At 38.2% G+C, this 26813-nt stretch overlaps 1 protein-coding gene across 8 annotated transcripts in view; it reads right to left on the bottom strand.

Annotated features, from left to right (window-relative positions):
* UBE3A (ubiquitin protein ligase E3A) overlaps positions 1-26813 on the bottom strand; it is a 50162-nt gene that overhangs the window by 7258 nt on the left and 16091 nt on the right. For 5 of the 8 annotated variants that reach the window (XM_080570501.1, XM_080570502.1, XM_080570500.1 and 2 more), the window contains 4 exons: positions 23962-24006; positions 14590-14900; positions 9723-10978; positions 2029-2173 (listed from right to left, as the gene is read on the bottom strand). In XM_080570501.1, coding sequence (XP_080426627.1) covers positions 2029-2173; positions 9723-10978; positions 14590-14900; positions 23962-24006 — 1757 coding nt within the window. The remainder of the gene's footprint in view (positions 1-2028; positions 2174-9722; positions 10979-14589; positions 14901-23961; positions 24007-26813) is intronic. The other 3 variants (XM_080570505.1, XM_080570504.1, XM_080570506.1) reach the window with 1 other exon arrangement.

The raw sequence follows: 26813 nt of genomic DNA, 5'->3' as shown, positions 1-26813 counted from the left end.
CTTTCTGGAAGATGATGAAAGAGTTAAACAGTGAAAACAAACAATTCCAGAAGATGTATAATAATGAAGGACTAACTGTTTACCCATACTCACATCTGGAAAGACTAAAATGAAATGCAATATTTTATTCACTGACCCAAATTGAAACTATTGTACATTGAAATTACAATATAACACCAGAAGAAAGAGAAGCTGCAATAAGGGGAAAACAATTTTGTAAAGCTGCTAAGAATATTAGATGAAGCTATTCCTTCTCTTACCATGAGAATTGTTGGTCATAAATCTACTACTTTGTGATTTTGTGGTTTTTTTTTTTTTTTTGACAAAAACTTTAAGGTAGTTTAATATGAAAATATTTGAAATGTACTAGCAAGGAACTATCACAATAAACATGACTCCACACACACCTATCAGGCAATATTTTAAATTCTATTTAAAGGATTTCATTCGCTGGTAAATGAAGCATTCACGGGTCAGCAGAAGTCACAGTACAACAGCTTATACACTGCATATACCAGTGCGTATCAATATATGTGCAAAAGAAAAAAATGTGAAAGCAAGCTACGTTTTCTGCTTTTACAGATTTATACCAAAAATAGAAGAAAGCTATTTTTTGTTGGCAAAGTAGATATAAATACAAAAATGCTTGTAATTGTTTGTATTTTGAATTCAAAAAATTAAACCATGCACACACACCTAATCTGTTATCCATCTTTATCTAGTGGGAACGTACACACACTAGCAAAATCTTAGCTGAACCAGACTTCAGTTATTACACAGGACTACTCAATATATAGCACAACGAAGAAACCCACACAAATTCTCTTTAGATAAACTCAGGTTAAAACAAACAAACATATTCCACATTGGAAACAGTACTTTGACAAAGTACCGAGATCTTATTGTGCCACAATCTACCATATTCGAAATAGCCTTTTACTCAGATGCCAAATCTCTCCAACAGCAGTTTTTGGAGTGAGTAAGACTCGTTTATGAGTCTGTGTCACTTGTTACAAGAACCAGCTTGGGTATTGTAAAGGGCAAGTCCCAAGATCCATATTCTGTTACCACATCTGGGGACTTCCTCCTTCATCTGGTCAAAACAAATACCTGTTTCCTAGTTAATTTTCTAAGCTACAAAACTACGAGCAACAGCTCTTAAAAAAAAGTTTGATGAACAATTAACTAATGGCCACAAGCTGTTGAGCTTTAATGGAAGTTAGGTTACAGGAACTAAAACATGACATCACATTCCACGTAATTATGAGATTAGGATAGGATCCTGGTAGGTCTGATTTCTGTCCCGACAGAGTATTCACAATATTGTAACCATTTAAATTCTTTCACAACTGCAGACAAGCTGCATATTAAAAGCATATATGTGCATATAGTCGCATGAATAAAAACAGAAGTGTAAAAGGCTGGTGCAGGGAGCGAGGGAAAAATAATAAAATGGAAATGTAACTTAAAACAAATATAAAAACCTTGTAGTTGGTACAGAAGAACTAGGAATAGTTTGATACATCTTAGTCAATCAGGTTTGACACTACTGTCAAACTGGAGACATTTTAAATTAAACCATTAGAAGAACTGAAACTCTTAAATATATATATATGTATGTATTTTCTTAAGCTGGGGGAAGGGGAGGAAATAACTCAAAAACTCACCATAGTCCTACTCTGGTTTTATTGCAGAAGTTCTTCCTCTCTGGTTTGCTTACTAATTCTAGAAGCTAATCACAAAGCAAAGCGAGGAGAAAAGTGAGAGAACAAACAAAGGAACCCTGCAAAGGAACCCTGCACTACTGACTTATATTTAAGCAAACAACGGCAGCTTTCTCTAACTACACACAGTTATGCCTTTCATCATTGCTCCATAGGAGGATGACTGATGGCAAAACACTGAGCCTTAATGGGTCAAGTACTCTTAGTCACCAAGGAATCTGGGGAACTTCAGGGAAAAGCAGCAGCAAATGTAGAAAGGCACTGCAAAGAGCTTACTAATTACTCAGAAGCAAAGGTAACATACCAATATCTGGATTGAAGATTTCTTCCACAACCAGTTGAAAAAATTCTTTGGAAACACCTCCTTCATCTACCCCTTGCTCTCCTTCAAATTCAACATACAACTGCTTCTTCAAGTCTGCAGGATTTTCCATGGCAATCATCTCTAGCTATTGAGTGAACAGATGAAATTTCATTAGTACATCTCAACGGTGTATCAAGTAACTACATTAAAATCTACCCTCCAAACCTAAGAAGAAAGCAAGCATAAATCACAACTGTAAAACATCAGAAAACAACAGTAATGCTAAATCACTTTAAGCAGGTATTAGCATTTGGGGATTAACGCAGCAAGAAACTTACCAAAGATCTTATCTGTTAGCCAGTTAAGCCTGTTAGCGTTCTCCATTTCCATTCTTCTAAGCACTTACTTCAAGTTAGCAATGTGTTGAGCAAAATTCACAGAAAACCATATGAAAACAAGGTGCATTGCTGGGTTAACTAAATTCATCTGACTATAAGAGACTGCAGTTTGATCTATGCAGCTGACAACAAAAGGTTTTGCAAAGGGACTACACAGATATGTTTTTGGAGTCTTTGTGTGATAACTTAGAGTGGAAGACAGAAGACGTGCCTTTGAAAAGTAGTCACATCTCACTAACAGAGCTAGGAAAAAACCAAAAATACATGAATGTTACAGTCAAATGAATTCCCTTTCCTCCTGACCCTTTTGAAAAAGTCTCAGAAATATCTTGTCCTTTTAATTTCAGTGCCTTCACACAGAACTACTGCATTGTTTCCTTGGAAGTGAAAATTCAGGTAAAGTCACACAAAAGTTATGATGCTTCATAGGAAAGGGTTTCATTCCTATATGCAGGCCATTACAGGTCTGTAACACCTTTTCCCCCCAACAGAAATGTATCCTTTCATTAAATTACAAGTTATTAAAGAATATTTTTTATCTGCCAAGAAATGCGCTGCTTAGCAGCACAAACATGTTGGTCAAACCCGTGCAGCATTATTACATTAAACATACCCATGTGCAGAAGAAAATTCAACAGCAGTACTGTAAAGCACAGAAGGACCTGTACACTCCTCTGCGAAGACCATATTACTGGCAAGATCTGCCTACAATCCAGGATGGTGCTAACTGTACTTACCGGTACGTGTTCTTAACATGCTGAACCTCTTTTTATTTCACTACCCTACCTTATCCACACATACGCCAACACACCCCTTATGCCCCAGAATCAGACTACAGGAGTGTAAAGGAAAACAGGAACAAAGAGGACAAAGAAGGAAGCGATGCCACCAGCAAGATACTTTCTCCTGAGCCATTTTCTCCCGCTGACATCTGCCAAGGCAGCGGGCCTGCTGCGTTACAAGCGGCACAGCAGGGCAGGCGAGTGACTGAGCTGAAGGTGGGGAGCATAACGGGGCTGAAGGCTTTGAAGCTCCTCATGCAAAAGCAGCACGCGGGGAAAGAATGGTACCAACTGCTATTGAAAACTAGTATCAGGAAGGGCAGATACAGGGTATCTATAACCTAGATGGGCTAAACAGAGGGTAACCACTTCGAATATGTCTCAGTTAAAGAAACAGAGGTTAGCCATGAAGACCCCACAAATGAAAGCAAGTGAGGTCAGATTACTAGATTGAGATGCACGTTAAATTACAAGAGTCTCTGGAAAAACAGTTGTATACTACATCGAGCAGTCAATCCATTTGGTATTCTATTGTATATCACTTGCAAGGAACCATTTTAGCCCCAAAGGAGACCAAAATAACTTTTTCACTGAAGTTCACTGTATTTTTTAAATCAACAATGCTTCTGCTGCAAGACCATGTTGCAGTTCCCCCCAACTTGATATTCTCATCATACTCTTCCCACACTAATGTAGTTTTGCATCTTGCCTTTGAAGTAAATCTTTACATTTAGCATCTTACAAACGTGTAAAAAGAACTTTGCTCCTGAATAGGACAGAGCACAAGCCACGTCGTAAATACAGCAGATTGTTTTAAAAACAGTAGTAGTGATTTACAGACCTTAAATACCAGTTATACATTAGATAGAGAGATGCTCTCCTATTTGAATTTGTTCTTACAAGTACACTAATACTTTTTTCTTCCCAGTCATGAGTTCATTGGCTTTGCAGTACCTACCACCACCAATTTACTCTTGTGAAAGTTTTACAAATGTTGATGAGTTCTGAGAAGGCAGGTATTGCCTATGTATTTTTGGGGGGACAACAACCTTGTCATGGTATAAAAATTTTCACATCATAAAAATGCGTTTACATTAAAGAGAATGCTCATGTTTACATATATGTAGCAATCAAAAAACATTTAGAAATTGTTTTTGGCTCAGAACTAGGCTGTAATGAGCAACATAAAAGAAAAGCAGTATTAAAAAAAGGGGGAAGGAAATGCTGAGTTGAGCAACACTGGTTGGAACACCATGCTGAACATCTGCAAGGAAGTCAGATAAAGGATTACCAAAAGGCCCGTATTTTGAGTCAAAGCCTAATAATGTTCCTTGAAGTAGATTTTATGAGGACAACGTTGCTAAGCTGCTCAACTGAAAGTTACAGATTTAGCTGCTCCTTTGAATATCCACCTCTCTCAACTGACACTTAACAAGAAAATAAATGAAACTCGTTAGAAAACACTGTCACAATAGTAGAGGCACTGTAATTTAGTAGAACTGCAGTGCTTCCATAGCAAGCAAGTATGAACTTCAGCTTAAAATATTTTTTTAAACAAACAGAGCTCTCTCGGCCATGCCAACACAGATACAGCTGGATAAACCCAATCTGCGTGCATGGGAATTCCCGAAGTTTTAGAAGCTGATGTCTTCTGTCATGGTGGTTTGGCCACGCAGATAAAGTCACTGTATTTTCCAGCAATTTCCTAGAAAGTATCTGTGTAACTGTCTGAAGCATAACCATCAAAAACCGAGTATCTACAAACTGAAAGGCTAAAAAGTTGACACATGATGTTATACAAATAAATGTATTTTGTTGGCTTATATATGTTAGTGTGCCACAACATAGCAGACCATATGATTTACGTTGTTTACAGAACAGCACTGTGTTTCCCTGAAAGATAGGAAACAGTCCACCAGAAGACAGAAGACAGTATTTAAAACCCTAATGTAATGCCAGAGTTCGGGCATCATCTTAAAACTGACAGTAACTGAAATAATCTGTTCAGTGAAAAATCAGAAAGCCTGAAGCTCCAGCATGTAACACACGAGTTCAGAAACAGTGGCAGGAATACTTTTCATGCTAGATGGTAAAAGTGACTACAACTACTCTAAGGTTCAAAGCACCAGAGGCACATCATGACATATGTCAGTCAGTACACTTTGTGCACGTGCAGAACTGCATGCGAGTAATACTTAAGAAGTGACAAAGGAGCAGCCTCTCAAGCTGCATTTCATGGTTCATACATATGCTTGCCAGCGGAGCTTACATCTGGCTGTACTGATGTACGCAGTCTGCACGCAACCAGGGCACGCTAAGGGCTGAGACTTTCAGCTGAACACATACAAAAACCAGCTTAGTCTCAAAGAACATGTTAAAGCTCCCGGAGTGCTTGGTTTTAGCATCCCGTGAGAATCTGCACACTGGCTTGAGTTGTCACATAGGAGCTTTCGCTCATGGATGCATTTAGCAGAGTCATTTGCACCTAGAAGAGGCTGGCTGCCTGCCAGCTGCCTGAATTCAACACCAAATTTGTCAGAGTGAATTTCTAGTTTGCAAGCACGTACCAGCCAGATCCTGCTGGAGGAACCCATCACATTTTCCACTTAGGGAACTCACATGTCGTAACTCACACCCTTTCCATTACTGCTACCTGAGGATAAATCCACGTAATCTGTGCAAAATAAGAGAGTCAACTCAGAGGAAGGGGATGAAAGAAAGAGCTGCTTGGGGATGAAAAGGCAGAAGAGGGGATTTAAGGATAAACCAAACCTTTCATTACCACCACATCCACCTAATGTGGCTCGGTTGTAGTCCAGAAAACCTCTTGAAAGAAACCCATTAGACACAAGAGGACATGTCAGCTGCTTTCTAGCACTGCAAACTGAGCTGCCAACTCCCAAGTGTAAGAGCCCTGTAATAAAAGTGAGGACTAACACTTCACCATTTCCCCTCTGAGGACTTTTCAGAATAACGTACATACAGCTAAGCATACAGCCTTTCTTTGTATTATATACTTACTGTTTCATTGAGTCCATTTCAATAAAAAAAATCAGAAAAATAAGTTTCATACGTGCAAAGAAATTGAACATTGAATTTATAAATGAAGTTTTTGCTTACATGTATTAATTCCAGGGAGAACTACAGCTTTCTTATTAAAAAAGCAGCTTTAAACAAGTACTTAAAAGGCATTACTTCAAATTCTAGGAAAATAACCCTACCATGATTAAAAACGTTCAATGTTCGTATTTGTTTTAATGAAGCCCAAAAAGCAAGATGTACACAATGAACTCCAGAAGTTTAAATATTAAATATGAAGGCAAAACCAGCCTGACTAATTAGCAAAGACCTGCACTCAGTCCATTTGCTAATATGAATTATGAAAGCTGACTGATGTATTTGCTTTAAAAATATCCAGTACTGATAAAGAAAACATGAGTAAGATCATCTCAACCTCACTTTAATCAATATTTCTGAGAACGCCTTCATCGTGAAATTGTCCAAGGAATTCCACATATAGCCAAACAAAGTCTGCAGTAAATATTCTCTAAAAACACCAGTCTACTGACATGAGCATAAAATTACTTACAATTTAAACAGGTCTATAAGAATTCATACGAACAATTTCACTAAATAAAAACCCCATAAGCAAAAAAAGCAATGCAAGGGTAAAATACCAGAAATTGTATTTCTTACCTGTAATTTAAGCATGATTAGAAACCGTTTTGTCACTGAACAGGTTTAAGACTATGCTTTTATGATTGAAGACTTATCTTGACAATTTTTTTCTAATATTTTTCAGTGAGACCCTTCCGAAGGGGGTCATCATCGACATCATACCCAAAACTGCAGCCATCGCTAACAGCATCAAGCCTGTCTTTGACCTACAGTTCCAACTGCGACTGCAATCAGAGGCAGAGGAAGTCACTTATGATTGGGACGTAATACTGAGGACTGTCCTAACCCATTTCATGCCAATTCGGAAGTGGAAACAGATTTGTGTTCTGAATTTATTATAGGAAGTGCTTATAACAGCAGCATGCAATTCTGAAAGTGATCAGTCAGGCAGCTGCCGAATTAAGTGCAAAGACAGCAGTGTGGATGTATTTCCCTGACTACACTTGTCCTGCTACCAGCAGATTTACATCATTCTTTTATGTCCTGTCATCTTTCTTCCTTTAAGAGGACTTCATCATCTCTCTGAAGAGACCACAAATTACCGAATTTCCATTATATCCTTTGATATTAAAATAGGAAAAAAATGCAGAAGAGATATAAGCACATGGTAAACAGAGACATTGTATTGTTTCATTCCCTCCTTTCTCAATGCTTCCTCAGAAACATTTTAAATCTCTTCCTTGAGCACTAATACCTTATTGTCAACTAAAACACATTAATAGATAAAAGGTGACTTCTGTATCAATTGGTAGTTTTATCAACACATTTTTTCCTCAGTCCACATCATTTCACAATGGGTACCTTGATGCACGTGTTTGAATGGCATGCATTTCTCCCTTCCTCCAACTAGGAGGGCGAGTCTTCCTTCATCTTGAGGATAATCCATTTTCCGCTTTTGAGAAGTGCCTGGGCTCCACTTGCTTTCACTAACACCACAGCTCAGATGGCTTGAATTTAGAACCACTGTATTTTTCTCTATTTCTTCATCTCAGAATAAACAGTCGAAAATTCTTACTCTCCTTTGGTTTTTGACAGAGTCAGATTACCATAATTTAACATGTTCTGACAGCTGAAATTAACATCCGTAAGAGGATCCATGGCAACTGCCCAGGCATGTATTTGTAGACTGCTGGGCTGTGCCAGGGCTGCTGCACATGCATTGCAATTTAAATTCATTTGCTTGAGTTTCAAGTGATTTAAATTACCTAAGTTTCCAGCAGACCAAGAGTGTGCAGTGATGTCTGCTGTGGCCCCGCTGAGATGTAGCAACTGCACCAACTTGATGTTGCCCACGAGCTTTCTAATCAACACTAAGCATCTTTTGTCCTCAAAGGTTTCAACTCCCTAAAGCAGGGAGCAGTATGTAGATGGATACCTTTACATGTTTACAGATTTTCTTTCCCATCATCAGCATGAGGAGGGTCTGCTTCCTCTCTCCTCAAACTGACTTTAAGAGAACATCTCCCCAAAACTAGCTCTCATCCTGTTTCAGTCCATCCTCTCCTGAAGAGACAGTATTCCCTCTTCTCCAATATTTACCTATCTCAAAGCTGAAGAGCATCAATGAAAAACCTCATTACTTCAAGGTGACAAAACCTAACAGGGCACAACTGTAAGCTCCAGAGAGAGTGAAACTACAAAGAGCATTTTTAAATCAGAAAACTGGTACACAGGAAGGCTTAATCTTACAACAGTATTTTTTCAATTGCCTGATACAATAACTGGGCTTACAGACAAGCCACTTCTGCACTGCAAATCCCTAACACACCTGTTGGTACTTGAGACAGAAGTTTTGCATGCTAACTGATAATATTAGCAATTTGCATGAATCAGCTAACTCATCAGAAAATGCAGATGTACACTGAAAAATCAGTGTGGAAGCTTATTTAGGGTTCTCAAAACTGACCTTCAATAGCAGTTAAACAGAAGCAGCTATTGGGTTGAGAAGCAAGAAATCATACTGTCCCCAGACTCTCTCCAAATACACATCCTTGTCTGGCTCTTTAGCGACATGCTTTAAAATCAAAGTTTAAAAGTTTGCAAGGACTGTTGTGCTTTTAACAGAACACAGAAAAATGAGCTTCTGAAAAATAACAGCTTTAAGCAAAAAAAAAGGAAGAAAAGTCCTGAAATTAAGGGACCTATTTATGAAAAAAGAAGTTTGTGTGAAATATTCTTCATAGTTTGTATTCTGCACAACTCCCATCTTCAAAAAAGGTGTGAACAAGGATTTTTAAGTTTTACCTTAAGAAGCCAGCATATTCAGAAACAGGCTGCTCTCACAGTTCTCAAGTACTAAGAGGTCTTACTTCCCCCTTTCTCAGTCATTATTTGCACCAAATACCAACAAGGCTTAGGGAAGCGAAGTTCTACTTATCAAGTAGTCACTCCACACGCTTTACACCTAGAAGATCACAAGTCACAAGAACAGTACACAACTGAAAGGAAAGGCTTTAATTCAAACTTCCATCTGAAAAAAAAAAATATCATCAAAAGATGATCCAGCGCAGAGGACACAGAAAATAAGGCACTGAAACAGAATTTGGCCACCCTCTGCGTTAAGATGTGTAACAGCACAGAACCTGTTAATGAGGGTCAAGAACTCTTTGATGCAAGTGCTCTGAGCAAAACTGGTTCTGCTGACCACGTAAGTCTCCAGCAACACGCTCAGAATTCAAACTTAATATAGTAAAGCCATATGAGATTCTTGCAGAGGAAATCTAGTACGTAAAACACCGGATCCACACACGGTCCTTTCCAGTTAGTCGAAGCCTGCGCAGTTTGTGCTAGCCAAACCCAACCAACCAAAGCTCCATGTTGCTGCCGCAGGACTTACCCGGACAAGTGCATCGTCGATGATGTGATCACGTCTCACTTTAAGTCGCAAGTACGGGTTGAGCTGCTGTCCTTGAACTAAGCTGTAGAGCACAGTTATGCGTCGTTCACTGTACATCCGGATTCTATTGTCATAATACAATCCCAGGTTCTTGGTAACAGCATTCAATATGAAGGGACAAGTCATAAAAGAGAATTTGTTTTCCGTTTCTACTTTGAAGAAAGTGTAGTCTTTGTCCATTTCTAGAACATCATTCAGTGGTTCGTTAATAAATTCTTCAAAAGGAATAAGTGGTTTTCTGCAATCTATAGTTTTAACACCCAGTTCAGTTTCCAGAGGGTCCACTCGAGGACCTTTTTTATTTCTTCTTTCCTCACCCAACAGCTCTTGAAGAGTTAGTTCACTTGATTCTGGGATGGGTTCTTCATCTTCCTCTTCATTATGATCTGTATCCACATCCCCTCCTACTACATTTGCATAGTAAACCATTTTCAAGCACTTTGAAGCAGCAACAACAGCATCATCGTCATTCACTAGGTTACGACTATTGAACTCGTTGCTTATGACTTTGTAAGTAATAAGCTGCTGAAATGTCTCCATCATTCTCCGAATTTGGTCTGCTCTATACTTAGACCACAATCTGACCAGTTTTGCTTGAGCTGCAAGGGGTAGCTTGCTCATTGCTTTGCAAAACAACGGCAGAGCCATTTCCAGGTATTCAGGGCTATGAAGATTGCCATTCTCCATAACGATTATAAACAAATTCAGATAGTTAGGATCCCGAGAGTACACATTATGGTAAGTCAAGTCACATTCCACATTAGGTGACAAGTACACAAGTGCATTTAAAAAGGCAGTTTCTATTTTTTCATTAGAAAGTAATCTATCATAGACCCGCCTGACTGCTTCAATATCTACAGACACTTCATCGGGGCCTAATTTTTGGAGGTTATTGTCTCCCTGTGTGTTATCACCTATTCTTGATGATGAAGATGACGATGCGCCTGAATCTTCTTCCATAGCAGCAGCTGAACAGGCAGCTTTTTCCTTTTCGTCTTCATCTTTGTCTTCATCCTTTCCTTGAAGGGACTTGAGCTCCTCCTTCGTGTGCTGCTTGGCTTTTCGGAAACTCTGTACCAATGCTTCAGCACTAGAAAATACTCTCCCAATCACCCGGATTAAAGGGGAATAATCCTCTTTCTCTCGACATAGTTCAAGAATTTCATATATCTTGTCTTCTGTTAGAAAAGTCACATCTACAAAGAGATGAAATATTTTAATTGTATTAAGATAAAATTTAAAAATATAAGGTATTTATTTGCTCTACTCATGAAACATGTATATCATATTATTAACACACTTTACAAAAAACAGCATCAGTGCTTGATAAATTCAAAACATATTTCGATTTCAATAGCATGAAGAATCATGATTTCTTTCACAATTCTTTTGTGTAATATTTCATTTGTGGATGCGAATCAGAGAACATACTATGACAGTAAAATTGTTTTGCTGTCTTTTGATTGACTACATTTGGTCACATTTAATTGTGCTATATTGTCTAACCAAGAGCAACTAGGGCAATCAGTAAGATGTTAAGCTTTGAAAGTCTGTTAAGACAGTAACAATACTGCACAGCTAACAGACAAGTCATTAAACTATCTGAACTAAACTATCAACTTTTTTTCATAACACTTATTTAATCCACATACTTCCCCACTTCTTAAAAACAAATCTTGAAAAGATTCACCAATTCGTTTTGTTGTATATATGATTTCTTGTTTATTTCTATTTCTAATGTTTTCTGCAGTATGTGCGTGTGTATATATATATATATATAAAAAACGTACCTGAAAATCATTTAAAAAACACAATACATGTTTAGAAATTTATGCTGCCTTCTAAATTACACACACAGTTGGGTAGGTGAGTTACTTCTCTGTACGCTAGGCTTCACTGGAGCACACTCATCAACTTGCTATTCAGATGATCAAGCTGGTTTACACACAACAGCAGCATGGGCTCCAAGTACCTGTTCCCCCCACTCCAAGTGCAATAGCTCCTTTGGGGATCCGTTTGCTAACCTGAATCTTCCTTCCTCTTTATTAAGAGAAGGAAAAAGCATTATGTAGTTTTCTCTGCTATTTCTCAAGCAGTACCCACAAATGTATGTGCATCAGGTGATGACTTACAGTAGGATAACCGCCAAACATGATCAGGTACTGAAAAGCCAATCTAGTTTAAACATTCAGATTCTTCCAAACTGGCACATAGAAATGAAAACCAAATCTGTGTAATAGCATCTCTGCAGAGCTGAGGACATGCATCACATCACTGTATCCATCAACACCATCAGTATAACTACCTCTGAAGAAAGTAGTAACTGTATCACCTTAATATATATACTTATATACAGTATATGTTTAAATATTTTGAAATGGGATTACCTACCTTAACATTCATCCCAAGCAATCATTAAGTTAAAAATACAAACTAAATCAGGCAGAGAGACAATTTATTGATTTTTGCAGAGACCCAAAATCATTCTTAGAGCACATGTAACATGGGAAAGATTAAGCTTATGTCATGCTACTGAGATTGACTTCCAACAAATATGAAGACAGTGGGAAAAGCTTCAAAACTGAAATCTGTCCTGCTAAACAACAGCACTGAAAATATTATGAAGGGATTCAGTCCTAGTACATCTCCTATTTTTATCTGTTGCCATGCGTATGCAAGCAGCAAACCTGCCTAAAATAAATTTAACTGCTGATACAGATTGTTCTGTGCCATAGCTCCTCAAAACAAGGACTACACTCTCAAGTTCACTGACTCCACTGCGTGGAAGTTACTTATAGCACAGAAATTATCAATAAAGTTGACAGTTTAATAACACATTTTAAATTCCCATGCTTTCAATACAATTTTCCATTTTTTTTTTAATTTTTTAAACAGATACGTAATATTTAAATAGGAAACCACCTGCTATTTCCTGCTAAAATATTTAGTATTACCATAAGCAGTTTTGTAACAGCTTTAAGTCATATCCTGTGACCACACTCCAACTGAGCTGCTCTAAGGGCCTGTCCCATTTTACTTTGTAGCAGTGATCAACATCTTATATGTCTGTATCCAACACTGATCATCTGCAGAGTAAGCCACACATAACTGAAGGTTCCTTTCTACTGAAGTCAGTTTTAACTGACATTTGACTGTGAGCTTTTACACACCTTCTCTTGATCTTTCTACTACACTAAGTGATCCAGTAAGTAAACGGTTCCTCTCCAACCTTGCTCTAATGCTACCCCATGACATCCTCACACGTGAAATCAAGCTTTAGCAGTGATTCCAGTAATTTAGAATAGGAATCTAGAGTGCTCGATTCCTTAGATGTGATTCCTTTCCCCAGGTAAATAAGAGTCCCATATGGTATTTAACAACGCATTCATGCTCTGACCATACAGCTACAAAGACAGGTCAACACTTGTGACTCTACAATACATGAGATCTGAGTCATTGCTTTAGACAACATAGCGCCTCTGGAAATAGAGCGCAAAGACTCTTACATATCTGCATCTGGAGAGAGGATGGCAGGGTGGGGTAGATGAACAAAAATCCTGCGTACATCTCCATCAGAAACACACAAAACTAAAAGTCAGAGAACAGACCTAATGCCTCTCAGGCCAGTCTAACACCACACTGGCTCCCTTTTCCCCTCCCTACTGTTTGCTTCTTTGCTTACTCAGATCATAAATAATTTGGGGACACATGCTTACATCAGCTGAAGAACAAACTAATGCTAGTATTGACTGGAGCATCTCAGGTCTCCTATAACAGAGCTACATTTCACTGCTGATTCTGCAGGCCTTTTTAATTCTTTGCTGTAAATGGTTTTACTTTCTTTAGCAAAAATGAATGAATCTAAACTTCTGTGCTCAAACCATTTACTACAACATTTAAAGTCTGCACAGCAGTTAATAGCTCTAATTTCAGTTAGCTTGGGATTTCTTTTTGCATCACAGATTTCAGTCACAATTAAACTGATTTTTGCAGACTCCTGCTAGCAGAGTTTAAAAAAACCTAAAAATAAGTCTGAAAAGATGTACAGAATTGTATTTCTCTTCCCCACTCTGGCTTAAATATTTTAACTTTTTTCACTTGGTAGATGCATTTTTTTTTAAATGTCTGTTTTTGGGTAACAATCAAGACGTCATCTTATGCAGTGGTCTCTTTCTCTAGTGCTTCCTTCAACAACTTCCTTTGCAAATATGTCTGGTCATCATAATTGGAAGGTTTGACATTTGGCAAAGACAGAGCTTTGCAATAAGGGTTAAGTTTAGATCATGAGAAGGGTACGTGTTAAAGCCACTGATAGTCCAAAACAAACCTCCAGTGGACAGTCACAAGGTTTTATTAGTTCTATTTCCTCTTCCAAATAAATCCACTGTTCAAGCCTATTTATTATCCATTGTATCATTTTGTTCATCTTATGTTTCTTAACACAGAAACTGGAATTCGTCAAAAAACAAATTTTACAACCCATTAACTCCAGGGCAGTTACAAAACTAGGCAAATTAACTGAGCTAAAATAGGCATACAACAGCACTTAAAAACCTCCATGTTTGTAGAAACAGTAATCTCAGAATACATATGAATTTTAAGAGAGATGTAGTGAAGATCCAGATTTGGAATCAGTGTTCAGCAGTAACCCAGCCACTTTATAGAATCTATAGTAAAATATTTGAAAGCCAAACACTATATTTTATTTAAGGAATCAAAAGAACACCACCATGCTGACATCTGAAGACTTATACTTGCACATATTAAATGTGTTCTATTTTAGGAAGAATCTAAAACGACATCTTACCTTTAAAGTCATCTCTTGGGCCTTGCATTTCCTTCTTGTTCATTTTTCTGTCAGTGCAGGAATTGTTATGGGCACCTTTGGAATTGTTTTCTAGGTAAGCTGAGCTCGTTCCTTTCTTGGAGGGATGAGGATCACAGAGTTTTGCATTAATCTTATAAAGCTCGAGGGCCTTAATGGCTGCTGCATTGTTATCCATACGGAGAAAAGTTGGACAGGAAGCACAAAATTCATTCGTGCAGGCTTCATTTCCACAGCCCTCAGTTAACTGGTGGTAGTAGCGCTCTATTAGATGCTTTGCAGCTGCTCGCTTCCTGTAGCAAACATTCAAACAGTAAGTACAAGGATTAGTAGAGCTTTCACATACGAAGCTCATTCAAAAAGCATCAGCAAGGCAGAGATTAGTCAGGCACTGAAACACAAGATTTCTGAATCAGAGGGAACATCAGTAGATTTTTTTTGTTTTTTAAATGTAGGACTTATCTTGACAAACGCAAGTATATTTAACACACAACTTGATTTATAGGTCCTATGCAAACGAAAGGTAAATCCTCTTTATGCATACTTTTCAGCTTTACACTCTAGTGTTACAGTGGACACAATCTCAATTGACAACAAAAATAGAGCAGTGTAGATGCAAAGCGAGGCTGCACGTAAAACAGAACCAGATCTACAGGTGATCACGTCTTTGATGCATAGTACTGAGGTACAGTTGCCACTGAGAGGGAAGCTGCACAACAAACAAACGATCCAGGCATTTATTAATACTACACCAATAGGATGTAAACTCTAAAAAAAAAAAAAAACCTAGGACTTTTTTTAAAAACAAGATTCCAGATGACTGGGTTATCTGATATTTAGTCTATTTAAATCAGTAGGAAAAGTGTTGCTTGGTTAATTAAACTGCTGACAAAACAATTATTAAAGATGAGCTCAGGGCTGAATAACCTCAGCCTAATAAGGTATACAGTTCTCAAAGAGCTATTTGCCAAATCCTCCCCTTTCTCCCACAGTAACATACAGCAACTTCGTATTTTGAAAAATTACAACTGTATCTGTATACCACTCAATATGCTTAGTACTACACAGACACACAAAAATCTAACTGGTCAGTTACTGAAGTCAGACTTCTATAAAAACATACAAATGGTAAATAAACCACCTGAAAGCTGCTGGCAATTAGGACAGAAAAAGCTGCATGCAGCACCAAGAACAACATGTTTCCCCATATTTTTGAAATAAACCTCCAGAATTTTCAATTCACTTAAGAAAGCTAGTTATTCAGCTATGAAAAAACATTTCAAACATTTTACATAGGTCTAATACATAGGCTTTTTATCCAGCTTTAACGATACAGTGCTATAAAAATGGGAAGCAAGATATTAATCAGAAATTGTGATAATTAACTTGAAGTTGCTTTTCTTCCACAAGTTGATGCACACAGATTCTCCATAAAACATATACTTCAGAACTGAAGCACCAGACCTACTGGTACTACTCAGCATTTGCTGCACTTAGCTGATAGTATGGGCTGGTCAAGTATCAGAGTTTCAATGCAGCGGCTTCAGAAAGAAAAGTGTCCTCAAGTTCTGAAAGAGACTATTGAGGTGTAAATTATTCAGCAATAGCACCCTTGTACCTTCTCTACAATCACGTGATCCATAAAGGTGAAAGAGAAGAAAGAAAATATTTCTTACAAAGAAAATTATTACCCTAACGTCTACAGAACTTTCTGAATGCCCTAGTGAGTTCCAAGGCAAAAAAAGCAGAAAGGTTTCCCTGACACCCCAAGACAGAGTTGGAAGACCATAACAAGTAAAGCAGCACCATCAATACCGTCAAAACCACTTCTGTACAAACAGGGAATAGCTGTATTTTGATCCAAGGAAAAGAGTTCTAGCCTTTTCCAGTTTTTATATACATGGTCTTCAGAACAGCAGCCTCTTGTGTGTGTACATGTAGGTATACACATACACACAGAGAAGTGATTTTTTTTTTTAAAATCTTCCCTTTAATACTTTAGCTTTTAGAAGTTTTTAAAAATAGTCTTCCATACAGCTTAGACCAGTATGCAACTTTAGACATTTATTATTGAATGCTGAGATTTCATGCTTTGATCATTCTTGACTTTGAATCATTCCAGACCTTCAAATTTAAAGGGTAAAATATAATTTGTAAGCATATGAATGTTAACACACGAGAGGCTTTCTTAATTAATATTGAATTCTTACACCTGAGATATGGCCACCTGACTCACCAACATGCTCTTTACTCCTCTTGCAGTCCCTCCTATGCATTACCATGACACCTTCATGAAAATTCCTTCCAACTCGAGTTGAAGCTCACTGCTCTAATTTTCCTCTCTCACTGAGCATATTTTCCACAGCACATATAGAATGGCAGTCATTTCATACACACATCCTCTTTTCAAGCTTTATCCTTCCTCATCACAGTTTCCTTCCGTCTTATTTCTCCATTGCAGTCTACACGTAGATTACAAGTTCTTTGCCATAATTTGTTTTCTGACCTGAGTAATACAGCTATGAATGCCACAGAGAGGCTTATGAGAAATAATACGTGTGTGCATATATGTTTTTTACCTAATGCAGCTGGAGTTGTTATTCAGGTTAAATACATTGTGAAAAGCTGACTAATTCCCTAAAAAGAGAGAACTTACATTTTCAAGCTGGACAAGTTGTTAAAGCAGCATGCACACCCTTCTAGTCATGTAACATCCAGTTTGAATGAAGTTATTTTCAGTGTATAAACACTGATTACATTAATAGCAATAATATTAAACACTGCACTTTAATCAGGTCATATCCAAGATGTTAAGAGACAAAGCTAAGCTTAGAGTTGTCTCTAACAGCTAACTCCTAATGGATTCAATTTTTTGTTTCCACATACATCGTGACAAAAAAGGATTTCATAAATTGACTTAAGGATAACTTCCTGAACAGCGGGCCTTCTTAAGCAAGACACGACTTAAGCGAGGGCAAGAGGAGCCCACTATTCTCTCTCTTCTTCCTTCCCCAAAGCCCGACATTTCCACAAGCTCATTTCCCATTTTAAAAATTAGTGTTCCCTGACTTACCTTTACAGTACTCAAAAAAAAAAAAAAGAAGAATGCCCTAGGCTTTTTAATTGTTCTTTAATAAACAGCCAGATAAGTTACTTTGCATTTGTAATTGGAATGCTGCAGAATCTGTGGAGTAGCTAGCACTAGAGACTTGCACCACTGGACTTTCTGGATACATAGGCGAAAGCACACTATGAATTACAGAATCATTTAGGCTGAAAAAGATCACCAAATCCAGCCATTAATCTGACCTACTGAGTCCTGTAACTAACTAGTGTCCCTTAGTGCCATATCCACACGTCTCTTAAATGTCCCCACAGATGGAGACTGCACAACTTCCCTGCCTGTTCCAATACCTAACCACCCTTTCCGTGAAGAATTTCTTCCTAATGTCCAGTCTAAACCTCCCCTGGAGCAACTTGAGACCATTTCCTTGTGTGCTATCACCTGTCACCTGAGAAAAGAGACTGACACCCTCCTTGGGGCAACCTCCTTTCAGGTAGCTCCTTTCAGCAAGGAGCTCTCCCCTCCCCTCAGCCTCCTTTTCTCCAGACTAAACAACCCCAATTCCCTCAGACACCCCCCTTAAGTCTCATTTTCTAGTCCCTTCTTTCGGATGCCTAAAGCATATACAAAACAAGGAATCGAATGTGCTGCTTCAAAAGCTTCAACACCACAGAACCTGATTTGCCTTTTTCAACTATCAAAATAATAAAGAAAAATATTACATTAAAAAAAAAACACTTGCAACAGAGAAAGTCAGGAGTTTAAACATTTAAGGAATTTTACAAAAATGTGAAGAACTTATTTTAAAGTCTGCCTACAAAGCAAAGAATTTCCACCCAAGTTTTAAAACTTGCCTGACGTTAAAGATATCTGCATAAAATAATCTTCGCTTCAAGCTTACCTACATTTAATAAACAGCTATGAAGGTTTTATATTTCTCTGGAAATATCACCATGGAATGTTGTTTCCAAACAGCTATTGCCTGGAACACAATTTTAAGTTTATTAATACACCAAAGCCTCAAATTGCTCTAATATGTCCAATATTAATAAATGGGAATCTACAACAGCTTGTCTTAACAAAACAATTAAGAATTCAGAAGTACCAAAGTATTCATAAACTGTTGTCTTCCTTGATGGGAAAGAAAAAAAGAAAAATAAACTAACGCACGAAAACCAGAGACAAATTTGTTAAGACATTTTTCTACCTGGAAGACAAACAATTCTTTTTGATACTAATAGCAAAACAACTTTCAGTGTATGCTTAAACAGACAGAAGCATAAGCAAACTTACTTAGCTGCAACAATTATACTACACTTTGGAAATAAGATCACCATCAGATGAAAAGCAGTCAAAAAAACAACACAACAAACTCACCTACATGCGAATTTAAATATTGCTTTTTGAGATTTTGTTTTAAACTTTGAATGCTGTTTTCCTTCCTCTGTTTCATAAGCATAATAATGGCGACGCTTGGAGGGAAGTTTCTAGTAAGAGCACTGCCCACAAAGCCCCCTTTGATGGGGCCGTGCACACTGAAGTGCCTGATGTTCTACCCAGAGCTGGAGCAGCGCAATGCCCCTTGGCTCCACCGATGTTATAACACCTTTTGTCTGCCTCAGCCACTGCCATCCCAGCTAATGTAGGCCTGCAAACACACACACGGAGCTCACGTTTCCAAACCTTGATCATTCCAGTGTGGCGTGCCTCAGGCAGCAAACCCCAGTGACTAGGTGCAGACAATGACTCCCCTGGGACCATACTGGTCAACCAAGGGTCCTCCCTCCCCACCACGCCTTCTGGTTCCACTGTGCCTCCATAAACGTTGTATGCTGGCAGTCTGATACAGCACTCCCTCAAGAAGGGCGAGCCTGAGAACAGAAGTCATCCTGGCTTCATGGAGCAATGCAGAAAGACAGCTAGAGAGATGGAGTCAAGAATGTGGTCAGCATGTATCTCTTAATCTTGTCTCACAGACAAATTACCCTGTTGCAGTCCTATTAGGAAAGCACCCTTCATTACTGCCCTTTCCTCTGCTGAGTATTAGCTCTAGGACTCTACAGAGATAACATCATGCCACAGACTAACTGGTTTCATATCCTGGTTCCTATCTGTCCTTCTTAAAAAAGCATTCCAACATTCAATTAGTCAATAAATTTAGAGATGAGTAATGTATCAGTTGCATCCTGGCTTTTCAACCCAAGCAATATCAGGAGAAGTGCCTGATTTTTATTTATTTTTTGCTAAACATTTCAGACCAGAAGGTAATAATCCTTTCCCTCCAAATCAGTTATTAAACGATTATTGTAATCAATCAACATATGTAAGTAACAACTACAGGCATATCACGACACTTTACTGTGTTTAAAATGCTATGCTCAGGTTTACAGAATTAATGTCTTTTGAAAAGGCAGGGAGGAATGCAGCTTTCATATAAAAGCCCATAAACATACTCAACTATATTCCAGCAGTAATTCAAGTTACTTTTTTTTTTTATAGTTAAGTTTATGACTAACTATAAGCTTACAACGTTTTACTCTCTTTGAACAGATTTGTTATTGAAGCTAAAAGTACAGACTTGTTATCAGCTGTTAAACTCCTAAGGACTAATCACGTCTAACTGCACAGAACATTTCTGCAGTTCTCCAAATTCTATTTTAAGTTAAGGAGTCCCAAGCACTAATACTCTGCACTGGCTGTGAGGTCACAAAAAGGCCAGCTTTGTCTTTATTGGAAAGAACTGAGACAACAGTAACTTCACATACTTGCAAGAACCCTTCAGTCTGTGTAATGTTCAGGACAAAAACCAACAAGTAATATTTTATTAAATATTAAGCAAGACACATATTTACTATGTTTTGTGTTGATCTCCCTTGATTAAAGAAGTCCCGACACTCAAGCTAAACAGATTAAACTTCATGTTGAATTGTACTGAAATTTGTCAGTTATGGAGTTTACACACTGTATTCTTCAGCCCTAACAAACAAAAGAGGTTGGATCTCATTGCAGTGCTGCTAATAAAACATATAAAGACAGTAACTTGGTGACACTGGTTCTCATTGTCTCCTTCTGGGCCACTGCTGCGTTCCCGTAGCAAGCCTGCCTGATACACGAGACAAACAATTTTAGACGGAAGTATTGATATAAGAAGAGGACTGACTGACATCTAAGACCAACCAGCAGAGAAGGGACCTAAACTGTGATCACCATGGACTCCCCTTGTACAGCTTGAAGGAAAGAGGCCTAGTACAGGAAAGGGACAATCCCACAACTCTGTTTTCAAGTTAAAAAAAAAAAAAGTTCTAGAGTTTGCAGTGAGTTCGGTTCCCATGGTAGCATTCTTTTACTGTGTGTTCATTCCATCCCACACTGTCCTAAAACAGTGCCTGTGGTCACGCAGACACTGGCTGCAAATAACACGGGATCAGAAGACCTAAAGACCCTAACTTCCAGTTTAAGAACAGTCCAGCATCTCTGGATTAGAAAGCTCCAGTTTATGCAAATCCACCTGTGGTTTCAGCTACGAGGAAAATAATTTCAGACATTAGGCACTAGGTATGATGAATCACTAATACTTACATAGTCACTGTATATATTTGCAATGGCTGTAAATTATTTTTCTGGCATATTTTTGAAGGCTGCTGCAGAATTTTCCTGTTGCCATTCTTTGAAGGGAAACAAACCAGCTATGAAATCTACTCCAAAGTGAGATAGCTACGCACCAAATGGAACTGTAGCAACACTCTAAATGGGGATGGGTGGGGTTAAACAATATGATATGTGACAAAACACAATAAGCAGAGGGAAAGTACATGAACTTATAAGGGTCTTCAAGTTTTTGATGGCAAATTCTGTAAATTAGTTCTAAACGGGTTTTTAGAAAGCTGCACCAATCAATGCCAGAAATTATTGCAGTCCTGTGGCAGGAGCAGACAGGAGAAGGTGCTCATCTTGAAAATTCAAGGACTTGAATGAATGCTTAAGGAAAAAAAACACTCCTAACTGAGCTTGCACTATGATTTTTGTTCATCAGGAATAGAGGCAGAACTTGAAAAGCTTGGGATAACTAAGACTCTTATCCATGGAAGAATGTTGCGGAGTCCAAAAGAGTCAAATTTTATTGTCCTTTAATTAACATGTGAAACATGTGACTATGCTCTTGGTATGGAGCTTTGCAATGCAAGACAGGAACAAATAAAGCAATTATATCAGCCAACCAGAGCAAAACAACTTAAACATTCATTGTGCAAATAACAAAACACTTGCGTAAGTCCCCGAGTTTACTAATGAATTATATGAACGTTAATAACATAGCCAGTATTTTAGCTGCACAGGAGGCTTGCAGGTCAAACTCTGTTACCCAGCATGCTATTTCACCTTATGTGGTGAGAGCAACTATGCAGCGGGATTGCAGAAATTCTTCATTGGTGATGTACACATCACATTGTCCTACAGTTTTACAAAATTTCCTTTTGCAAGCATACCATGTATTAATACCATGTAACTACCAGTCAAAACACACGATCCCTACAGTTTGACTGGCTAGCATATATTTTAGAGAGATACATAAAACCTATGTAGAGCAACTCCTATCATCAGTCAGCATCAAAAAACAAATCAGCTTTCACAGAAAAGCCTGCTACTGCAGATGCTAATTTTTCAGCTTCAGTTTTAAGGAGAACACGCATAAATTGTCAAACTGCTAGAAGGGAAAACAGTTGTATTGGCTTTTCCTTCTGATTTATCATAGGTCTTTAAGCAGTCTTCACTTCACACCTGTCAAGGTCCTTGTTACCTGATGTATCTGTCCTTACAAAGGGTGAAAAGCAGCAGTCCAATTTACAATATCCAGAGCAGATTACAGCCAGAGTACAGCCTGATTCCACACAATTGACTACAGAGAAACATAACTGAGCTTGCTCCAGGAAGAGTAAAATAGGCTGCTACGCAGGAGAGAGCATGGCAGGGTTTTTACCCTGCAACCTCTAACATGTGCCATGTAGTGGTAGCCAGGCACCTCTCAGGACAGAATCTCTGCAACCTGTACCCTTAAGAAATCACCTGAGAGCACTTCTGGTGCTGATGGCATGAGTGAGTGAGCAAACTCGCCATCCCAGGAGAAATACTCCTAACACAAGAAGATACTTTGCTCCAGTGAATCCCTAAAAACCCACGGGGAAGTGTTCCTTGCTTCCTCTTCAGCTGTTAGGCATGCAGTCCAACGTGGAGCTGCTCACCTCAGCTTTGCCCCTCCACAAGTTGGGCAGCTGCAGCAGGGGAGTCCTTGAGCCATTCAGACCACATCCCTAGCCTGCAAGACAACTCCTGAAACTGGCATCCAGCCCGTGGTGTGTAAAATACTAGACCTCCTGAGGTGAGGGAGGGAAGGAAACAGTCAATTTGTTTATGGTCACAGAAGACAAACGAACCCAGATCTTTTGAAGTCTAGGACAGTACCCTAGCAACTGGGATACACTCCCTCTATTATTTTGGAACTTCTGTTCTAAGCCACAAGAGCAAAGCTTGCGGTTTTTCTATTTGAATTCTAGGACAGGATGGTTTGAATAGCTAGAAAAGAATCTTCATTTGCTAACTTACATAAGAATAAAGCCTCAAGTAACTTTTTTTTTAAAAAATGGTCTCCTCATTCCCACAACTCTTTTTAATTTGAAATAGAAATGAACATTTCAGCCTAATATAATCTTCCTTCTAGTTAATCTTGGCCTTTGGACTAATGAAGACAGATCAAAACAAGGTTCCAAACTGCTAGCATGATGCTATATGAATACCGCTTAGTGAAAGGAAGTTAGTTTGCTGTTTCTAGGAATACCTATTTTATAAATTTGCCAAATCACATCAGACTTTTTTTTTCTTAGTTCAGCAATCCATCTGCCAAAATAGATACTAGCAGGTATTATGCTTTTAGTACTGAGCTGTCTTCAAACCCATGCATGATGTTAGCAAGTAGCAGGTAGAAATCACACCCCTACTGTCAAATCTGAATATAGGCCTGAAGATTATTGACACTGTATTATGCTACCATCTACTGGTTCACATTAAATTAAACCTCCGCACTTTCCCTTCAACCTATTCACTCAAAAAAAACAATCAGTTTCTACAGAGACTTGAGTTTTTTTTTTATAGCAAAATATTAGTTTGAAATTTTCTAAGGTGATTCCATAGTTCTACTTAGCTTCTGCCTTTTTTTTTATGCAGGTGCAAGAGTAACTGCTACATGTTCAAAACATTTTCACACGAGATACACCAAACTCATCTACTCATGTACTTACATTCGGCTAGTTTCAATGTTTTCAGAGTGAGGTTCTCCTGGTGATCTGCAAATACAGATACAAAGTCTTAAGCACCCTTTGTTACTTTAAATCGTTACAGTACAAAGAGTTAGAAATGCAAAGTGATAATTATTTTGTAATTAAAAAGCATCAGCTTTTGTGCACTTGTACATTTAACTCGTGACCAAACTCTAGAAGACAGTTTTTAACATAAATCTGAGAACACAATTAAGCCAAAGGACAGTGTTTTTCCCCACAGCTTATGCAACAGCAGCAAGAGGAGACTTCTGCCGGCAGTATCTCTCTATTCAGGCTGCATGGTGCACCAGTGCTGGGGTAATTCTTCATAACCATTTCTGTAAGCCAAGTGTATACTCAAAGTTTATCAGTGACCAACAGTTGGATTCTAGGATACAGCTACAGCAGGTCAGAAGTAGGTCTCAACAATCTCTAAACAAATTTCATGTCTCATTACTCAGATTTATGCACATAATTTCACAGAGCAGAAGAGCTACAGCCAGTTTTCTATTTATTCCAACCAATGGATCCACCGGTAATACTGAGAATTAGGTGTTATTGCCTGACGTTTTTGAACACAAGCAGCAGTTCTGTGCAGCTTGCCTATCGCTTTAACTTAATTTAGAGAGTTATTTAAAGGGTACAGTTCTATATTAACTTAAGTCGGCTAAATTACAGCTGCTTGGCTCCTTCTTATTCCCATCTTCTTCATTATGCCAGCACTGATTCAGGAAGTTAATTTATTTTTTAGACATTAATTTTTTCCTGTCTTCTGGGCTTCCCCCTACCCAGCGAGTTTGAAGCCAGATGAGACTTCTTAGCCAAGAAATAAGGCAGTACAAAAGCAGCAGTTTTTAACTTCAATCACCTTAAGCTGCCTTGAAGTTGTATCGTGAACCGTACCCAACTTTCACTGTGATACAGACTTTGGTACAGTTGACCAGAACTGTTAAATTGAACATATTGTGTGAGAGCAGAAACACAGCACAGCCATCACAGCAAAACTCTGAAGCTTACATGAACTAAAGTGTCTTCCACTACAGAGCTTTCTCTAAACAGAAATGAGCTAACATCTGCAAATAGAGCTCACTTTGGAGGTTTTGACCAAGTTTGTTAGGGGACTCTGGTTAGCACAGCTAAGCAGGCTTTCCCATAGTTTTACTAGAATAGCCTTTGTTCACAGCAATTTAGTTTTGCTAGATTTACTACATGGCCACCCATGCTATTTTAAATGCTATTCTGCCATAGCTTGAAGCACTTCTGCTGATCCTAAATTTCATTGCATTACCTCATGACATGCTATCAAAGCCTGGAACGTTCTCGCAGTTTTCTACTGAAACTGTAGCTCCTTTACCAGATCTCAGTAACTTCCTAGATTTTACCAAACTGTACTATACTAACAGACTGGGTGCCTAGAAAGCATTCCTGGTAAACGAATTAAAATTCCTAGGCTGACTGGATACTGTGCAGTGACAGATGATGCAGAACACAGGAAGTTATTTGTTTACATTTCACTAAGTTATAAAATTCAACTGACCCTAGGGATGGAACTCCGAACTTACTATCCAACTAGGTTTACGTTCGTGCTTAAAATGCAAATACCTTCTAGCTCAAAAAAAATAACAAAAGCTACCCAGTCTCAAAACATGATCTGCTTATTGCCTCCAAGTGATCTTTACCTTACTCATTGAAGTTCAGGACTGACAAAACAGCTGCTGGAAAAAATAATGCTCAACGGGAAAACAAATGGAAGTTGCGTTTCCCCTTTGACTCCAGTGAACAAATCAGGTCCCCAAATACTTAACAGAGAGGAAAGAACCTCAGGTTTTTTTCCTAATTATTCACCTATACATGTAAGTGCTTGAAGCCATACAACCTGAGGATTGACAGAAAGTCTTTATATTCATACTGGCTAACTCCTCTATTGACATCCATGGCGTCAGAAATCTTGGCACAGAAACACCTTGGAAGTTTGAGGCAGCTGCTACCTTTGTTTTACTCACACGGAATGCAACGCAGTAAAGCTTTGGATAAGAGCAATGCTTTAAATTGCTATGAAAGTACAAGTGAAATAGTGGTGTTAACGAAGTCGAGTATTAGTCACTCTGACTTTAAAAAACATAGCAATATGAAAAATTACAGATAAAGATCAATTTGACATCTAAATATACAAAAAAGTAGCTGGTAGTCTGCAGTACAGACATGTAAACACAGCTATCAGTATATTTAAGATCCTTTCCTACCCTTATGATTTATGTATAATCTATGAGAAAAAGTTCCAGGGAAGTTCAGGAAAAAAAAAAAACAAAACATAGTTGACTTAAAAAAAAAAAAAAGGTTTTGTCCTCTGAAATAAGTGGTTCTACAAAAAAAAAAGGCTCAAATTCCTTCAGATTCTCATTTTCTTTAACACGAGCAGATTACTGTAAAAATGAGTTGCAGAAATATTAATCCACGCAGTAACTGGATTTTAAGAGGTTTCAAATGACAATGTAAGCACCAAATAAGATGATCTTTCAATATTCATTAAAACAACATGGAAGATCAATCTAATTACAGGAATTGTACTCATCTGTTGAGAAGCTGTTTTGTAGTAATTATTTACAAACAAGATACCTTGTTATTCCTCTAAGCAGGCAACAGTACTGTAAAACAACTATATAGTACAAGATGTCCTTTCATCACGCTTAAAATCTGAAAAAAGTTCTCTCCAGAGAAAAATCTCAGAGCAAATGCTCTTACAAATTTCAGCTTTGACTTAGATGGTAGAAACCGATCACGAGACACCATCTAATCTGAATACTGCAGTATGAGCTAGCGAATTCAAATGGTGG

The sequence above is a fragment of the Anser brachyrhynchus genome, assembly GCF_964034855.1.
Source record: "Anser brachyrhynchus genome assembly, chromosome: 1".
Taxonomy (NCBI): domain Eukaryota; kingdom Metazoa; phylum Chordata; class Aves; order Anseriformes; family Anatidae; genus Anser; species Anser brachyrhynchus.
Note: the sequence above shows the minus strand (reverse complement) of the source record. Positions and strands in the feature narration are given on the sequence as shown.